This window comes from Chlorella variabilis (genome assembly GCF_000147415.1).
Source record: "Chlorella variabilis unplaced genomic scaffold CHLNCscaffold_11, whole genome shotgun sequence".
NCBI lineage: Eukaryota > Viridiplantae > Chlorophyta > Trebouxiophyceae > Chlorellales > Chlorellaceae > Chlorella > Chlorella variabilis.
Genome location: NW_005435077.1, coordinates 1,257,590 through 1,275,589, shown reverse-complemented (window position 1 = coordinate 1,275,589; position 18,000 = coordinate 1,257,590). Strand labels below are relative to the sequence as shown.

The following is an 18,000-nucleotide window of genomic DNA, read 5'->3' as shown; positions in this document are numbered from 1 at the left end:
GGGGGGGGGGGATGGGGTGCGTGTGTGTGCGCGTGTGTGCATATGTGTGCATTTGCAAGGTGTGTGTGCGTTTATGTGTGTGTGCGTGTGGTGTGTGGCTTCCCCTCCCGCGCCCTCCTTGCTTGCCTTGCCTCTGCTCTGCCCTCCTCCAGCCCCTCCTTCCCCCTCCTGCCCCACCTCCTCTGGGCCCAGCCCTTCCCCCTCCCCCTCTCCTCCCCCCGAACCCTCTCCGCACCACCCACCACCCACCTGGATGACCTCCGCATCCGCCTGCTTGCCGGCATCCACAGCCACATACGCCTGCTGGTCCAGAACGTAGTCAAAGCTGCGGGGGGTGGGAGGGGAGGGAGGTGGGGGGCGAGACGGTGATGGCAGGCCACTTTACCCGAACATGCTGCTGTGGCAGGACGGGGAGCGTCGCGAGGCAAGGGGCAGCCGGGGGCTCCCGGCGCGGGCTCCCAGAGAACGCGCGTGCCCGCCGCCGTGGCCCCCTCCCCAGCGCTGGAACGAGGAGCACGCAAGGGGCGCACGCAGCCGCGGCGCTGGGCTGCCGTCGGGGGGTGCGTACCGGGGGGCCCACTTGCGGGAGCCGAGGCGTGCGGTGTATGAGCAGTTGTCGACCATGAAGGCGACGCCGCGGGCGTGCATGTAGGGGTTGAGCGAGTCCACAGCCTCGATGATCGACTGCAGGCAGGGGTGGGACGCGGAGGGTGTGTGTGTGTGGTGGGGTGGGGGCGTAGGGGGGCCCGCGTGGGTGGGGGGCAGAGGTGTGGTCGAGCACGGGTGGCATGCAGGCAGGAGTCGCGGGCAGGCAGCACGAGGATGGGAGAGAGCGCGGGTGGAGGGGCGTGGCAGCCGGCCGCATGCCAACGCGCCGGCTGGGAGCTCCCTCTGCAGCGTCCAGCGCCCGAGGCGCCAGCGGCCACCACCCGAACCCACACCCAAGGCCACCCCACGCCGCCCCACCCCACCGGCAGGCACCCCACCCCACGCCGCGCCACGCCACCCACACCGGCAGGCACCCACCTCATTGCAGATCTCGGAGTAGGGGTGGCCCTTCTCCTGGAGCGTCTGCACGGTGGCCATCATGGTGGCGATGTACACGCCTGCAGGGGCGGTACGGCGACGGTACGGGTGAGGTACGGGTGCGGTACGGGTGCGGTACAGGTGATGTACAGTGGTGGTTTGGATGAGGTATGGATGCGGTACAGGGGCGAGGCAGAGGCAGGTGAGGGAGGAGCGGGGCAGGCCAGGCGGCCAGCACGCCCCCAGGCTGAGCGCTGTGCGCTTGCGGGCGGCGCGCGGCAGCCGAGCAGGCGGGCGCGGCCCACAGAGCAGCCCCCGCACGGCACCAGCGCAGCCCAGCGCGGCACCGACCGCCAGGCGCATTCTCACCGGCGGTGAAGGGGTTGAGCGGGATCTGGTCCTCCTTGCGCTCCGCCCGCACCTTCTGGCCCACCTGCGCGCCGCCAGGGAGGCAGGAGGGCGGCAGGCCCGAGGCGGTCAGCAAGGCAGCGCCCGTCAGGCAGGCAGGCCATAGCCAGCACTCCTGGCCCCCACCCCCGTGCTGCGCTGCTTGCCGCCCCACCATCGCCACGTGCAGCCAGCACCAAACACGCAGCGCACCACCACCACGACCTCCTGCCGAACCCTCCCTGCAGCCAGCCCAACGCCGCTGGCTGCCCAGCCACACACGCAGCCGCACACACGCAGCCACACACACACGCACAGCCGCACGCACGCCACACATACGCAGCCGCCCATCCCACCTGCCACATGTGGGTCTGGTCGATCTTGCCCATGGGCCAGCGGCCAAAGCGGGACACAGCGTTGACCACGCTCTTAATCTCGTTGCCGCACGCCACATCCTGCGGAGCGGGCGCGGCCGCTGTGTGAGCGCGCCGGCCAGCCGGTCCGCCCATCTCGACCAGCCAGCAGCCGCCGCACACCCCCGCGCCCGGCGCCTCGCCATGACTGGCCGCCACACGCCCGCAGCACCCGCAGCACCCACAGCACAGCGTGACCACAGTGTGACCACAGCACGCACCTCGTAGATCTCGTAGCAGATGTCCATGGCGGGCCCAAAGGCGGCGGAGTAGGCCTGCTCAAACACCTTCTTGTCTGCAATGGAAGCAGGAGGGAGAGTGGGAGGGAGAGGGGGAGGGAACGGCAGGGTTGGTGGCGGTGGGGGGACCGAGCGAGCAGGGGTGAGGCGCGGCCGACAGGCAGGCTGATGCTGCGCAAGTTGCCTGGGCGCTGCGGGAGGGAGGCCGCGGCCCTCGCCCTCGCCCCGCACATGTGTGCTGCCGTCGGCATGCCCACGCCGCAGCCCGGGTCGCGCAGGCCCAAGCGGCCCCCACCCACCCACCCACCGGCGTCACTGAACTGGTTGTAGACTCCCAGCATGCCGTCGCGGGAGATGATGCGCGTGATGGGGCCCGTGATCGACTCCACGCTGTTCTTGAAGGCATCCTCGTCGCTGCGGGCAGGGCGCGGGGCAGGCGGGGAGGCCAGGCGGGAGGTTGGAGCAGGGACAGGAGCAGGGACAGGAGGGGATCAGGACGCTGTGGGGCATGCCGGGCGGCAGGAGCGAGCAGGGAGGAGAGAAGCGGAGCGCAAACACAAACACGGCAGCGGAGAGGGGAGCGGGAGCGGGAGGAATAGCAGGCGGTCGGGAGCGGCAGCCCAGCGACAGCCCCGCGGCAGCCCTCCTCCCAGCACACGCCACCACCACCACCACCACCAACAACAACAACAACGCCACCAAACCACCCCCCCGGCTGCGGACCTCATGCCCTCCCGAGTGTAGCGGCGGAACAGCGACTCCACCACGCCGTGCACGCCGCCCAGGATCACGCACCGCTCGCCGTAAATGTCGCTGCAGCGGCAGCGCGCGGCGGCGGGCGGCGCGGGGCAGCGGGCAGCGTTCAGTGGGCTGCCCGGCAGAGGGGGGACTGACCTCATGCCCTGGCGCACGTAGCGGCGGAACAGCGACTCCACTATGCCGTGCACCGCGCCCAGCAGCACCGCCCGCTCGCCGTAAATGTCGCTGCAGCAGCTCCGGAGGGCCGCGCCGCCTCGGCAGGCAGGCCACGGGCAGGCTCCCGCGGGCCGGCACCACTCCCAAGCACCACGCAGGATGCAGGCGCGCGCTTCGGGGCGGCAGCACAACGGCAGTGCAAAAGCAGGACAGTGCATGCAGTACAGCAGCAGTACGGTTGCGGTACCAGCAGTACCTCTTGTACTCGCTCTCCAGGGTGGTGCAGAAGGCAAAGGGCGCGCCCACGGCCACCGCCCAGCCGATGGCCACGTCGGCAGCAGTGCCAGTGGCATCCTGCAGGGAATGGCGCATGGGGCGGGGTGTGGCGCATGGGGCGGGGTGTGGCGCATGGAGCGGGGTATGGCAGTGAAGGGTAGAGCGGTGGCAGGGCCGGTGGGCCACGCGGTCCCGGCAGCAGGCGCAGGGCTGCGCATCTGCTCTTCCCCGCAGCGCTCAGCGGCCATCCCCCCGCCGGCGCCGCCGAGCCAGCCAGCCGCCAGCTGAGCGGCGCAGCAGGAGCGCTGCCGCTGCCGCTGCGGCCCCACACCCGCCCACCCACCCATGCGCACGGTTCACCCAGCAGGGCACCCCGCTCGTCCACCCATGGTGCACCCACCTGGTGGACAGCAAAGGATGCGTTGATGCCCGCCCCGTTCACCTCCTTGCCCTGCTCGTACAGGCGGCGCACCGAGGGGCCCATGCCCTTGGGGGCCACCAGCACCACATTGATGTCGGGCCGGAAGTCCACGCCGTCGTTCTGGGGAGGGGGAGGCAGGAGGGAAGGGACGGGGAGGGAAGGAGTGGAGTGAAGAGACGGCGTGGAGGGACGGGCGGGGGGGGCAGGGCAGGGAAGCCAGAGGGCAGGGAGGGCAGGACAGGGCAGGAAGGGCAGGGCAGGGAGCGGGGGATCGTGGGAAGGGAGGGGAATGTCGCAGCGGGGGTGGGGTGTTGGAGGGAGTGGGTTGAGGAGAGGGGGGAGGCGGAGGGAGGCAGCAGGGCGGAGGCAATGCGCGGGCGTACGGGCTGGCGGCTGCGAAAATGTGCTAGGTCCGCACCTGCATCACGCCGAGCAGGAAGCCGTGGGAGAGGCCGAGCGTGGCGCCTGGCTTCATGGCGGCCAGGATGCGGGGGTAAAGCTTGGCCTGCGGTACGGGCGAGGCGGTACAGGCGGGGCGGTACACAATGGGGAAGGTGACGAGGAGAGCGGCGGCACAGGGGCCGCGCTACGCGGCGCTCTCCTTCTCACTGCGGCCATCCGGCGGCAGCCTGTCGCACTGCCCGCTGCCCTTGCAGCGCCCGCAAGAAGCTGGGCGATGTGGAAGGCATGACAGCCAGGCTGTGACCAGCACAGCCCCGCAGAGCCCAGGCCAGCACGGGGCCGCGCCTCCCCCACCAACAGCGACAAGGGAACCACCCGCGCTGCGTCCGAGGCGAGCCCGCAGCGCTGCGCTGCGCTGCGCGGCGTGGGCAGGGCAGCGCAGCAGGGCGCAGCGGGCCGGGCGTCGCACCTGCGCGGCGTCGGAGATGAGCAGGATGACCATGTCTGAGCTGGCGATGACGTCAAACACCTCGCCCAGGGTGCCGTCGGCCTCGGTGAACCCCACAGCCCGCGCCTCCTCGCACGACGGCGAGTCGGGGCGCAGGCCGATGGCCACCTGCGGGGAGCGAGGGGAAGGGGCGACATCGCGGCTGGGTGAAGCAGGGCGCAGGAGTGCAGGATTGCAGTCGGTCTGCAGCAGAGGCTGCTGTGGAGCGGTGTGGGGCGGCCAGGCCTGGCCCCCGGCACGCAAGGCTGCGCGCAGTGGCGCCGCTTGCAGGGAGCGTAGCGCGGCTGCCCCGTGCCGCGCGCTGGCAGCTGCGTGCCGCGGGCCGTAGCCACCCAGCTGCCTCATGCCCGTACCGGCCGGCATCCGGCAGCGACAGCAGTTCAGCCAGCAGCCAGTGCGGCACGTTTGGTAGCCATGGCAGCAGCAAGGACACACCACAGGAGCAGCAAGGGCACACCACAGCAGCAGCAAGGGCACACCCCACAGCCACAGCAGGCACAGCGGCCACAGCGGCCACAGCAGGCACAGCAGGCATAGCAGCCACAGCGGCAGCTCGCCTTGGTGTCCATGCCCGCCTCCTTGAAGGAGTCCCGCAGGTTCTGGGCCTGCGCGGGCGCCTGCGACCCCCACCCAATCACGCCGATGGTCTTGATGCCCTTGAATGCCTCCGGCAGCTTGGAGTACTGGTCGCGGCCGCCGCTGTGGGCAGAGGGAGGGAGGAAGGGGCAGCGGCAGCAGGTGGGCGGGCTGCGGGCACTGGCTGCGGCACGCGGCGCCGGTATGACCAAGCCAGCGGCGGCTGTGGACACATCACGGCTGTGCCTCTACTGCAATGCTCCTTAAATCTGGTGGATGCTGGCCCAGCTATGCCAGCCAGTCGCGCCATCAGCCGCCAACTGCAACTCCCAAACTGTGGCTGTTGGGCTGCCGCCGGCGGTGGCTGTGGGTGCCGTTATCCACCCACGGCGCCCCAACCCTAGGCGTGCAATGTGCGCCGCGGTGGAGCTCACCGGATGATGTACTCCTGCTTCTCGGCAAAGCTGCAGACAGTAACAAAGCACACAGTGAGGGAACGCGACATTGCAAGCATGCAGGCTCACACACCCCTGCAACGCAGCGGCATTGTGACCCCGGACACCCCCTGACTTCACACACGCAGCGTGGGGCGCCGGGGCGTCACCCACTTGACGAGCTCCTTGGGCCAGACTTTGGTGTTGAAGTCCAGCTCCACGGCGCTCTGCACCTTCACAGTCCGGCGGCCGGCACGGCTGGCCCGCAGGGGAACGGCCCGCAGCGCCCGAGAGGGCCGGGCCACGCTGCTGGCAGCCACAGCCACCTTGCTCGCCATTGCGGTCGTTGCCATATTGAACAGACCCCTGGGCGTGGTCCACAGGTTGGGCACTGAAAGAGGCCGGGGCAGGCGCTGGGCGCGCTGCAAGCGCACCCCCATCCGCCTTTCTTGCGCGGCCCCGTTGGCAACGGGGATGGGGTGCCCTACCCAGTGCCCCAGGCCGCCCAGCTCGCTTTGCACGTGCTTCCCGGCATTGGTGTGCATGCATGCAGGCCCCATGCACCCACATTGCTGAGCTCTAGGCTCTCATCACCCTGCCGACACCCCCCTCCAATGTCGCCCCGGGTGCTGCGGGAGTTCCAGGCATGGATGGAAAGCGTGGGAATCGAGCCAAACAGCGACGCCATCGAGCTGGTGGACGCCGCCCAGGGGTGCAGCGGCCTGGCACTCGGCGTGCGGGTGCGGCGCCTGCCGACCATCCGCCTGCCACCTACGCCTGCATGCTGCTGCACTGGTGGTGGAGCTATCGATCTAGAGGGAAGGAGCGCTTCCACAGCACACCGCGGTGGAAGCCTCAAGATCCCCACCAGCCGCGGCCCCAATGCCAGCACCCTGCTGCCGCCGCCTGCAGGCGGTTCGCGATGTGGCCGAGGGAGAGCGGCTGTGCGCCATCCCCAAGGCCGCCTGCCTGTCCATCCGCACCACGCAGCTGGCCGACGTGATCGAGGCCGAGGAGCTGGGTGGCGGGCTGGGGCTGGTGCTGGCGGTGATGCATGAGATGAGCCTCGGGGCAGAGTCGCGGTGGTGAGTGGGGGCCTGCTGGCTCCCTGTGTGTGAGTGGCTTTTGTGTGTGGTGGTGCTGTGAGGGTGCGGCCATTGCGGTAGTTTTCGCTGCCGCTGGGGGGCTGGCAAGGCAGGTGTGGCTGGGAGGCGGGCAGGCTGGCAGCGGACTGGCGGGCCGCCGCCTCTGTGCCTGCAGGCACAGCTCTTTGCTGCTGCCCGTCTGCCTCGCCAAGGCTGTCTGTGGCCACCTGACGTCCATCGCGCGAGCCACGCGCCTCCCCCTGCCTGCAGGCACGGCTACTTTGCGGCGCTCCCGCCGCGGGAGTACCTGCCGCTCTTCTGGAGCGACGCGCAGCTCCGCCTGCTGGCGGGCACGGAGCTTGAAGGCAGCGCGGAGAGCGACAGGTCAGCCTGCGCGCGTGTGTGGGTGTGCGCATGTGTGTGTGTGTGCAGGGGTAGTATGGCTGCAGCTGCTGCTGCTGCGCCCCTGCCCGCCTGCCCACGCCTCGGCTGCCCCATCCATCCTCAGCCAGCCCGCTGCCCTCCTGCTGCACGCCTGCCCAGGACTTTGCCACCCCACGCTCTCGCCGACGCCCCCCCCACACAAGCCCTTCTGGTTCACACACAAGCGCACTCATCCCGCATGTTCACTGCAGGGAAGCCTCCGCCGAAGACTTTGAAGAGCATGTGCTGCCCCTGCTGCACAAGTACCCGGGCCGCCTGCGCCCCGCCGCCTGCACCTTAGACCGCTTCCGGGTGGCTGCCTCCTTTGTGGGCTCCCGCGCCTTTTGTGTGGATGAGTGGCACGGTAGGTGGGGCCTGGACGGAGCTGCGGTACAGGACAGCAGTGTGGGAAAGCAGAGGAGGGCAGCCGTGGATATACGACTGCTCCTGGCAATTGAACCATGCCTGGGTGCTGCGCCTGCCCAGTGTGCATGGGCTCGTGTTTCGCGTGTACGACTGGCTGCAGTCTTCTGCGCCTGGCAGCTCATTGACCTTGCTGCTTGCTGATGTGATTGTTCCCTGGCGGGCCCCTGCAGGCGATGCCATGGTGCCTCTGGCCGACATCTTCAACCACAAGGCCTCTGTGGTGGAGCTTGGGGCGGGGTACGAGGTGCACGGGGCGCAGTCCAGCAGCGACGATGATGATGATGAGGAGGAGGAGGATGAGGAGGAGGAGGAGCTTGAGGGGGAGGACGAGGAGGGTAGCGCGGAGCAAGAAGGGGAGTCTGAGGAGGAGGAGGAAGCAGAGCATGGCAGCAGCGGCGGCAGCGAGAGCGGCAGCGGCAGCGGAGGCAGCGAGGACGGCGCTGGAGCAAGAGCGAGTGGCTGGCCACACCGCCACCAGGGCGGTTGCTGCGGCAGCGATGCGCCACACGCGCATGCCCAGGCGCGCGGCTCTGGGCGGCGGCACGGCAGCCGGGAGGAGGACGGCTGCGAGGGCGGGCTGCCGGCTGTCATGGGCAGCCGCCCGGCGAGCATCTACGGCCTCACATCAGGTGACATGCTGTGCGTGGTGCTGCGCAGTGCCTGCTGCTCTCCCTTCGCCGCGCTGCAACCTGGCTCGCCCGCCCAGCCCACCCCACTCGCACCTCACCCACCCCGCACCCCCAGGCCTGTACCTGCACCCGCACCCCTTATCGACCACCTGCCTCCCTTCTCCTTCCCTCCTCCCTGCCCGCCACCACTTCACCTTTTGTCTTTCCACCCGCATGCAGCCAACGGCCTGCACCTGCGCCTCGAGATGGCCATAGTGGACCTGGATGCCCACACCCTGCAAATCGTGGCGGCCTCTGCTGTGCCTGCTGGGGCCGAAGTGCACAACACGTGAGGCTGGGGGCCCGCCGCGGGGCGGGGGAGCGGCGTGGGGCGGTGGCCAGCAGGCAGGAGGGGCAGCGGACAGCAGGGGGGCAGGGAGTGGGGAGCTGTGGAGGTGCTGTGGACCTGGCACCACCCCAGATGCGCGTCACCCTGCCACACACCCACACGCGCACATAAACATGCACCGCCACACGCAGGTACGGCGAGCTGGGCAACGCGGAGCTGGTCAAGAAGTACGGCTTCGCCCTGCGGTACAACCCCTTCACCGCGGTACAGCTGGACAAGGCGGCGCTGCTGGCGGCGGCGCGCGGCGCGCTGGGCCCCGCCCGCTGGCGCCGCCGCAGCGGGCTGCTGCGGCGGGAGAGCGATGTGTTGGAGGAAGGGGAGGAGCCTTTTGAGGTGGGCCTGGCTGGCCTGTGTGTGTGTATGTGCGCCGTTTTGGTGGCGTGTGGGTGTGGGCTGCTGGCCGGCAGTTGGGGTGCCGCCTTGCCCTGCGGAAGCCGGCCGGCCTCCGCATGCAGGCGTGCCTCAGCGGACCGAGCCTGCCTGCCGCTCTGTGCCCTGCTCTGCCGCTGCCGCTGCCTGCGCTACTGCAGGCGCTGCCCAACGGCCACATCAGTCCCGCTCTCTTTGTGGCGCTGCGCGTGCTGTGCGCGCCAGACGAGGAGGCCGCGGGCTGGAGCGGCATCGCAGACGCCCTGCGCCTGCCTGCGGCAGCAGCAGGCCGGGCAGGCGGCGGCGGCCAGGAGCAGCCGCAGCCGGAGCTGGGGGCGGTGCAGGTGTGGCAGGTGCTGGATGGCGACGGCCGACCGCTGGCGGCGGCGGCCGGCGCAGCAGCAGCAGCAGCAGCAGCCCCGGCAGCAGCAGGAGATGGAGGGGAGCAGCCTGCCCAGGGTGCAGCGCAGCAGTATGCGGCGCTGCTGGACAGAGGCATGTGCGAGCTGTTGCAAGGCGCGGTGCGGCAGCGCCAGGACGAGTACGCCTCTCCTCTGGAGCAGGACTTGCGGCAGCTGGAGGCAGCAGCGCAGCAGGCAACTGCAGCAACAGCGGTGGCGGAAGGGGAGGAGCAGCAGGTGGCGCAGCGGTCCGCGCTGCTGCTGCGGGTCACAGAGCAGGAGGTGCTGCGAGACCTGCTGGCGGCGCTGGAGCGGCGCCTGGTGGCACTGCCAGGAGACGAGCAGGCGGCTGATGGCCAAGCAGCGGGAGAAGGAGCAGCTGACGGCCAGCAGCAGCACCAGCAGCAGCACCAGCAGCACCAGCAGCAGGAAAGGAGGAAGCCAGCAGGGAAGCGGAAGGCGGGCGGCGCGGCAGCCAGCACACTGCAGAATGCCCAGCCGAGCGACAGGGGAGTGCCGCGGCAGAATGGATCAGGGCGATGACAGAAGTGATGATGCTGATGCCTGGAGCTGTGTTGCATTCCTGCTGTTTAGCCTCGGCCGTACCAAGGCCGAGGACCATTGCACCGCTTGCACAGTACACAATTCAGTTACAGTTAGGGGGGAAGACTGTTCTTTGAGCAGTACGTGCTGGAAGGAAATCACTCATGAAATTCACTCATGAAATCATGAGGGCCTGGTGTGGTTTTATTGGCATGAGAATGCAACCCCGAGTAGGGATACACAGGTGGGATACAACATTGACAGTGTACAGGCAGGGGAGGAAGTAGCAGTAGAGGCGGTTGCCGTAACCAGAGAGGAGAGAGATACAGCAGCAGAAAAAGGGATGATTGATACTGATAAGAACTTAGAGGAAGGCAACCATGAGAGGTTCATACTCATGTTTACTGTGCTCGTCTCGCATTGAATGTTTGCACAGAGGCCGCCGAAGTGGGCATTGTAACACCTGGTGGGCTTGTCCGCATCGGGCCGGCCCTGCGCCAACAGCACAACAGTGGGTGAACGCCAGGGCGAGGTGCAACGCGGCTGCAGAAGGCGGCCACAGGAATGGCGACCACCTGACTGATCAAGACCGCCCGCCGCTGCTATGAGTAAGGCAATGCAGAGGCCTCTGCTCAAGATTCCAAATGTGCAAGCGGGGCAAGCTCACCTCAAGTCAGGTGCGGCGGCAGGTGCAAATGCAAGTGGACGTGCAGATGCACCTCCTTCTCCTGCGTGCTGCCGGCCATCTCGTTGGGCAGCCTCTGCTCTCCCGCCAAGGGCAGAGGCCCCTGGTAGGGCTCATCGTGCTCCTGAGCTGAAGAGTCGATGTCCATGGGCACGGCGCTATCCACCTCTGGCTGCGGAGCACGGGAAGGAATGGGCAGGCGCGAAAGGAAAAGCCCCGGGGGGGCGCAGCAAGCGAAGAAGCCTTCGTGAAGCTTCAAACATTTTGAACGCGGCCAAGACCGCTTGGGCGCTGCACGGAACCATGCTGCACCAGGCCTTGTCCACCTGACGGCCTGTCCACCTGACGTCCTGGCGGGGGGCAACTCACAACGTGGCTGTGGAGGAGCAGGGTGGCTGTGGAGGAGCAGCGTGGCGGCATCTTGAACCAGGCCCCACGGCGGCTGTCCTTGGTCTCCCAGACACAGGTTGTTGGGAGAGCTGTCTGCAAGGGCGCCTGTGTGAGGCATGGCGGCGTTCACTCTGCTTCTGCAGCTTTTGTTTTCACAAAAAAATAGATATAGCCCATATAGGAATTACTAGCCCTTTACAAATTGCATAATATGCAAGCAAACACCAGGGGGTGCTTGAAAATCCCCTGTTGCCGTCGCTGCTGCCGCCGCTGCCGCCAGCGGCCGCTGCTGCCGCCCCAGAGGGGGGGCAACCCAGCCATTTCGGCTGATCCACATTGCATTTCTCGCCTCTTCGATACCGCCGCTTGGCAGCAGCTCCTTCTAGGCCAATTTAGTCACGAAAAGGCGTTGGGGAGCCGCAGGCGGCAGCAACCCGCGCCATCTCGGGAAGCGCTGCTCGTGGCTTCCCGTGAGGCCCGGGCTGCTCGGTTGGGTCCCATGGCATCCGCTGAGGTACAGCGAGGCAGCGGTTGATCGCGGGAGGCACCCTGCTTGCCTAAAGAGATGCCTCCCGAAAACATGCCTCCCGCACCGTTTGGCTGTCCGCAGCCTGTGTTTTGGAGGTCAACAAGTTGAAAGGGGGCCTGCGGGGCGTGGCGGGGCCCTCCCACAGCCGACTGCAAGTTTGCCGCTTGTGGCGGTGCCGCCACCGCCACCGACGCCGAATGGAGACTACCAGTGCCATGGAATGGAGACTACCAGTGCCATGGAGACTACCAGGGAATGGTGGGGTCAGCTAAATCACTTCAGCCACCCTCGTGCGTGTTTCAGGAGTGCAGCCAAAGCTCAAATAGCTGTGTTTAGCATCTTGCTGGCTGTGAAAGCCCGCCGACATCGCCGCACATGCGCCGCCAGCCGGCCCCCGCTTTCCCATGCCTCGGGGGGTGTCCCCCTCCCCTGGCCATGTCAATCATTTATTTGTGACATAAACAACCAGAGAAGATAGTGAAATCAGGGGGACACCCCCTGGAGGTATCCAAATCCACATGGAACAGGCGGCAGCGATTTGATGAAGTGCTGTCCCGACTGCAATTGCCCTTGTGAGATCTTGATGTCCACAACACATCTACACTGGTGCTGCAGAGGCCCTAGGTGTCATCCAGTAAATGTCAATGGGCCCACGGGGCGGCTCCCCCGGCCGCGGCGGCACCGCCTCCACCTCAAACCGCTGCCGCAGCTGCCCCAGCAGCAGCCCGTCCACGCGGCTGCTGCGGCTCTGGTAGGCCAGCAGGGCTCGGTCGGCGGGCCCTGCCGCCGCCAGCTCCAGCGCCGCCACAAACGGCTGCACCAGCTCCTCCAGCCACACGCAGTCGGCGGCCAGCACCAGGCGCCCCGCGGACCCGCCGCCCGGCGCTGCCGCGGCGCGGTCGGCAGCTGGCGGCAGCCGCGGCGCGCGCCAGTCCAGCGGCGCCGCCGAGGCCAGCCCCGCCAGGCCGGGGTTGGCGGCGATGTTGTGCCGCAGCGAGGGCAGCACCTCGGGCAGGTCGGTCAGCAGCGTGGGCAGGTGCAGGGCTGCGGCCGCGGCCAGGCCCGCCAGCCCGGTGCCGCTCCCCAGCTCCAGCACCGAGCGCACCCCGCTTCCCAGGATCTCTGCCGCCGCCGCTTCCATGTACCTGGCTGCTGCCGCCGCGCCGTCCCACACCGCCCAGCCCGTGCCGCGGCCCTGCATGGGAGCAAGGGGGACAGGGTGGGGCGAGGAGTGGCGGAACCAGCAGGCGGCGGCAGCAGGAGGCGGCAAGCGGCGGCAGGCAGGCACGGCAGCTGCACCTGGCCGCCCTCCTGATGGATCACGATCGCCTGCCCCCGCACTGTGAAGTCGCCGTCGTAGCGGTAGCAGTGCACCGGGCCGGGCAGCGCCAGCACGACTGACGGGGAGTCCATGTGTGAAGCAGGGCGCAAAGGGCCCCGCCTCGCACATGGACTGGCAATCTGAATGAATGGAAATGCGCAGGCACCAAATGTTCAGCAAGTGGAGCACAGCGCAGCGCAGCAGGCGCCGCCACCGACCGCCGTGCCCTCCTCTTTTCTCAGGCATTGGTTTCTCACATTGCAGGCTGGCATCGAAAGTGGCTGGCATCGAAGTGAAAGAGACAGAAACAAAATAGTGAATGAATGGTGGCAACTCAGCTGCTGTTGCAGCGGTCTGTCCCGCCAAGCGCGCCCACTGGCAGCGTGGCCCTGCCAGCCTGTGCAGCTGCCATACCCCTTCCGGCCACCGCCCGCTCCCCTTGCTGGGTGCGCTTACATCGGCTTCCCCCTCAGCCGCTCACACAGCCGCTTCGGGAGCCCCCAGCGGCTTGGCTTCAGCTGGTGTACCACCAGCCTGCCTCCATCTGCTCTTCCCAGCGCACCCGCTGGGCAGCCGGCAGCTCCACCCCCAGCTCATCGGCCAAGTCCAGGAACATCCGGCATGTGTCACCATCCAGCTTGCCCAGCCGCTTGTCGGCCCTGCTCAGGAGCGTCCGGAGCGCTGCCCGGCACGCGGCCAGCGGCTTGCCGCCGCCGTACAGCTGCATCAGCCTTTCCAGCGCAGGGAGCAGGTCCTTGACGGTGCACCAGGCCGCCGCGTGCAGCAGCTGGGCGCAGGTGCCAGCCGCCAGCAGCCCGTCGCTGCGCCTCAGCCGCACGCCGCACGGAGACGCCGGCGCCTGGCTCTTCGCCTGCCGCTCCCAGCGCTGCCGCATGGCGGGGCTCAGGGGCACCCCCATCGCTGCAGCCGTGGCCAAGAACCTGTAGCAGGTGTCGCCATCCAGCTTGCCCAGCCGCTGCGTGGCCCGGAGGAACAGCTTCTCCAGCGCTGCCCTGATGGCTGCGAGCGCCTGGGCAGGAGCCCACTGCTGGTGGCCGCGGTACAGCTGCAGCAGTTTGTCCAGGACGAGGATCAGCTCCTGCGCCTTGCACCAGGCGGCCGCGTACAGCACATCACGCCAATCGACAGCCGCTGGCAGCCAGTCGATGCGGCGTGGCTTGGGCTTGCCCCCCTGGCTCGCCGCCCGCTGCTGCAAGCGCTCCCGCTGGCCAGCCGTCAGCTTCACCCCCAGCGTGTCAGCCGCGGCTGCGAATCTGTGGCAGGTTTCAGCATCCAGCTTCTCCAGCCGCTTGTCGGCCCGGTCTATGAGCTTTTTGAATGCCGCCTGGCACTCGGCGAGCGGCTCGCCGTCGCCGTACAGCTGCAGCAGCCTGTCCAGCACAGGGACCAGCTCCTCCACCTTGCACCTGAACGCTGCTTCAAGCACCTTGGCAGGCGTCGCAGCGTGTGGCAGGCCGTCAATCTTCCTGGGTGCCTGGCGGCTTGCCCTGCTGGCCAGGCGAGCCAGAGGGCGGCACGACAGGGGCCGGGCAGCAGCGGCGGGGATGGCGGCGGGGTGGTGGGCCTGCAGTTGTGGTGAGGGATTGCTTCGATCGACTTGTGCAACGCACTCGGCGATCAAGGCGCATCGCCACAACTCACCAAGCCTTGCGGCCGGGGCTGGAAGGTCAAAGACTTGCACATGTGGGTGGTCAAGGAGGTCACCATGTTGGTCAGTCGATGCCGGGATGCCTGGATGGAGTTGCTGGCGCTCTGAGATATGTGTAGAGGTCCCACGGGAGCCTGAATTATGCGGGATGCCAACGGGGTCCTGCTCGCCGCGCTGTGCCTGCGGCGCCAACTCTGCCCTCATGCCGCGGCCTTCCGATCGCAGCGCAATTAACACCGGTGGCCTGATCGCGTCAACATAGAATGGCGCAGCCGCCGTTTGCCATCTTCTTCAGCACCAAGTCGTGCCCCATCCCCAGCACCAGCTTTGTGCAGGCGGATGCGACGCACTGGGTGGGTGCAGGGGCCCGTGGGAGTCTATGGGTGCAACCGCGGCCTGACACAGCACAGCTGCCGCTCGCACCGCCGGCGGCGGTGGCGGCAGGCAGGCAGGGAGCTGCGCCCCTCGCTTCCGCACCAGCCCTGCTCCTCGCCCGTGCTGCCGCAGGTTCTAGACGCCACCAACACCGTGACGCACGACTATCACGACTTGAAAGAGGTAGGGTCTGGCCGTCCAGCAGCGGCGGGCACTGGCGTGGGGGCTGCCGCCTGCCGCATCGCTTGCTTCTGCGGATGGGTCCCCCAGGAGCCCATGCAGCTTGAGCGGCTGGTGCTGGCGCTGGCGCTGGTCCCTCCCTGCAGGTTGCGCTGTTCCTGACGCAGGCCGGCGTGCTGCCGCCAGACCTGGGCCTGGCACTGTACGTCAGCATCGGCGGCGCAGACTGGAGCTACCGAGGCGAGCGTCTGGGCTGGGCTTCTGCTTGGGGGTGTTTGCGGAGCTGCCGCTGCTGGCTCAGGGTGCTGCCGCCGCCGCTGCTGCTGCTGCCGCCTGGACCTGAATGATGGCAGGAAGTGCAGGGCTCAGCGTGCTGCCCTGCATTGCCCCGGCTCTTCCGCCACCGCCGCTGACCGCTGTCGCCCCACCCCTCCTGCAGGGTTTGTCAGCAACGGCCACCCCAGCGATGTGCTGCCGCTGAGCTGGCCCGACCCGGCCGGCGGCCTGGCGGCGCCGCCGGGGCCCGGCTTTGCGCAGATAGGCGTCTCCCTGGAGCCACTGGCGGCGCTTGCGGAGAAGGAGGGCAGCAAGCTGGGGGCGCGGGAGGAGTTTGCAAAGCGGGTCGGCTTGGACCTCTTCAATTTCATGCAGGTTGGGCTGGCTGCTGCTGCCTCCGCTTGATGGGCGGGACGTCTTGGGTTTGCTGGTGGGGCACGCAGGCGGTTGCGGCAAGAGCTGACCTCTGAATGGCTTGCGCCGGGGCATCTCTGGCCTCAAACTACTAGTACCTGCCTGCCTCCACCTGCCCGCTGCCTTGCCTCGCCCGCCCTGTGGCCCTGTAGAGCTTTGGCGGCGTGCAGTCGGTGGGCGGGGACAAGCTGCTGGTGCCCGCCAACATCCTAGACCACTGGTACCAGCGGCTCAGCAACCGGCTTCGGCGAGACCCCGACTGGCTCACGCGGCAGCAGCAGCCCATCTAGCAGCCGCGTGTGCGCCAAGCACAGGCGCCGTAAGGCACCTGTCGGCATAGCGCACGCCGCGGGGCTGCCGGTTGTTGTTGTGTACAGCATGCCGTCCCGGCTGTTGAGCTTGTGCCTTAGATGTGAGAGGAGAGTGCAGTGCTGGCACCAGGGGAGGTGGCGGGAGCATAGCGGCGAAACGCGCTGCGAGGGATCCTCTCGCCTTCTCCTCGACAAACCCTACATTTTGCACCTTGCACAATCGTTTACAGCGACAACATGCCCTCCCACCCTCTCCTGGTGGCCGCTCTGGCTGGCGGCCTGAGCGTGTCGGGCCTCATCTTGGCTCTGCGGTGGCGGCGCTTCGAACAGTTCTTGAGGTCGGAAGAGGCACGGGTTGCACAGATCGCGGGACAGAGCCCAGCGCCCTCCGAGCGAGCGGCAGAGCTTGCGGAGCTGATGGCCGCCCTCCCCGCCCCCGTCCGCCGCTTCTTCGAGCGCTCCTTGGGCGAGGAGTACGCGCAGTTCAGGTGCTGCTCAGGCATGCCAGTGCGGACGCGGGTGACTCTGGGTTGGCCCGAGGCGCCGGCGCTCACCGCCGCTCACAGCCGCCTCCTGCACAACCATGGCCAGTCCCCCTCCTATTCACCTCCGGTCGCCTCTGCCCGCAGGATGTGGGTGGCCCGCGGCTCGGGCGGCCTGCGCTTTGATGGCGGCGACGGCTGGAAGGACCTCGCCTCCACCACACACGGCGCGGTGGGCGCGCCCGCGCTCTGCTACACCGGGAGCCTGTCGCTGGGCCTGGGCGGGCTGCTGTGGTGCCGGGGCCGTGAGGCGCTGCTGGACGGGCGGGGTGCCATGGCGTGGCGGCTGTGGGGCGCGCTGACGCTGGCCTGCCACGAGGGCGGCCGCCTCGACCAGTCTGCCCTGCTGCGCTGGCTGGCAGGTGAGCCCAACACAAGGGCTGCTGATCTGAGCTATTTTCCCGGTCGACATCTGTGAACTGGTCCCCTGCACCTGCAAGCACGGGTCCCATGCACGCACGGCGCCTCACTTTCCTCTGGATCCGTCCTGCCCCCCTCCTTGTTGTAGAGGCGGTCTGTTACCCGCCCGCTCTGCTGCCCTCCGCCCACCTTCGCTGGCTGCCTTCCGAGTCGGATCCGGAGCACAGCGCCGAGGCGGTGGTGACCTGCAGGGGCAGCACCGCCCGCGCCACGCTGACCTTTGACGGCGAGGGCCGCTTTGTAGAGCTTTTGTCTGGAGACTATTGGCGGGTGATGCCGGATGGCGGCATGGCGCGCACGCAGTGGCGCGCGCGCGGCTCGCGGCACCGGCGCTTCGGGTGAGCCAAGGCTGCCGCAGGCGCGGGCGGCTGCTGCCGCAGGGCACTCTGCGCGCTGGCTGGTGTGTGACATATGCACCCGATGTCATGGGCTTGATGGTGCCCCGCTGCCGGCCGCTCGCCTGAACGTGCCGCACATGGCCCTCCTGCCCGCTGCAGGCTGGGAGGCGGCGGCGCCGCTGCGGGCGTGGAGATACCCACCTATCTAGAGGCTGCCTGGCTGGAGCCAGATGGCAGCGAGTACACCCACATACGCTTCAACGTGACGGAGCTGCGCGGGGTCTAGGCACTAATGCATTGATGGGGAGGGCGCAGCATGGGCGCGGCGGTGGGAAGCCTTACGAAGCCTTTTTTATCAACATTTGATTCATTTTGTTCAATTCATACCCCAAGGGCGCTGCTCTTTTCAACCCGACTGCCTACATACCAGCCCATAGAAACGGCGAACAGCGCCGCCGCCAGCTCACCCCGCCCGCCACTCAGGCGGCTGACATCTCCAAACCCCGCGCAATCTCTGCCTGCCTGCCTGCGTCGTGCCAGCATCGTAGTAAGGTGCTGCGTCCCTCTCCGTCACTCGAGCCCTTTGCGCTCGCCTTCCCGAAGCAATCGGCTGCAGGATGCGCGCTGCCGTGTGCTTTGCATCCAGCAGCACCCGCTATCGGGCCATGGCGGCGATGGCGCGTTCCCCG

At 68.2% G+C, this 18,000-nt stretch overlaps 4 protein-coding genes across 4 annotated transcripts in view; 3 read left to right on the top strand and 1 right to left on the bottom strand.

The window, feature by feature from the left end:
• The window catches only part of CHLNCDRAFT_58001 (hypothetical protein), a 7,325-nt gene extending 1,341 nt beyond the window's left edge, over positions 1–5,984 (bottom strand). The window contains exons 1-16 of the mRNA XM_005847275.1: positions 5,772–5,984; positions 5,598–5,627; positions 5,067–5,286; positions 4,549–4,695; positions 4,096–4,182; positions 3,657–3,797; positions 3,237–3,334; positions 2,960–3,049; positions 2,789–2,878; positions 2,373–2,479; positions 2,048–2,121; positions 1,770–1,868; positions 1,396–1,459; positions 1,027–1,106; positions 569–684; positions 250–325 (exon numbers count right to left, since the gene is read on the bottom strand). Coding sequence (XP_005847337.1) covers positions 250–325; positions 569–684; positions 1,027–1,106; positions 1,396–1,459; positions 1,770–1,868; positions 2,048–2,121; positions 2,373–2,479; positions 2,789–2,878; positions 2,960–3,049; positions 3,237–3,334; positions 3,657–3,797; positions 4,096–4,182; positions 4,549–4,695; positions 5,067–5,286; positions 5,598–5,627; positions 5,772–5,950 — 1,698 coding nt within the window. The 5' untranslated portion in view covers positions 5,951–5,984. The remainder of the gene's footprint in view (positions 1–249; positions 326–568; positions 685–1,026; positions 1,107–1,395; positions 1,460–1,769; positions 1,869–2,047; positions 2,122–2,372; positions 2,480–2,788; positions 2,879–2,959; positions 3,050–3,236; positions 3,335–3,656; positions 3,798–4,095; positions 4,183–4,548; positions 4,696–5,066; positions 5,287–5,597; positions 5,628–5,771) is intronic.
• A 227-nt stretch (positions 5,985–6,211) lies between these two features.
• On the top strand, positions 6,212–9,861 carry CHLNCDRAFT_134525 (hypothetical protein; the record flags this gene model as incomplete). Its single annotated transcript, XM_005847446.1, has 8 exons — positions 6,212–6,337; positions 6,510–6,682; positions 6,953–7,066; positions 7,318–7,469; positions 7,702–8,160; positions 8,380–8,488; positions 8,680–8,881; positions 9,079–9,861. 8 exons carry the CDS (start codon positions 6,212–6,214, stop codon positions 9,859–9,861), a joined length of 2,118 nt encoding a protein of 705 aa, XP_005847508.1.
• Positions 9,862–14,718: 4,857 nt separating this feature from the next.
• Positions 14,719–15,990, top strand: CHLNCDRAFT_134521 (hypothetical protein; the record flags this gene model as incomplete). Its single annotated transcript, XM_005847445.1, has 5 exons — positions 14,719–14,808; positions 14,963–15,013; positions 15,157–15,256; positions 15,450–15,661; positions 15,853–15,990. 5 exons carry the CDS (start codon positions 14,719–14,721, stop codon positions 15,988–15,990), a joined length of 591 nt encoding a protein of 196 aa, XP_005847507.1.
• A 258-nt stretch (positions 15,991–16,248) lies between these two features.
• CHLNCDRAFT_134520 (hypothetical protein) lies at positions 16,249–17,597 on the top strand (the record flags this gene model as incomplete). Its single annotated transcript, XM_005847444.1, has 4 exons — positions 16,249–16,499; positions 16,641–16,915; positions 17,062–17,311; positions 17,471–17,597. The coding sequence occupies 4 exons, from the start codon at positions 16,249–16,251 to the stop codon at positions 17,595–17,597; spliced, it is 903 nt and encodes a 300-aa protein (XP_005847506.1).
• Between the last annotated feature and the right edge of the window lie 403 nt (positions 17,598–18,000).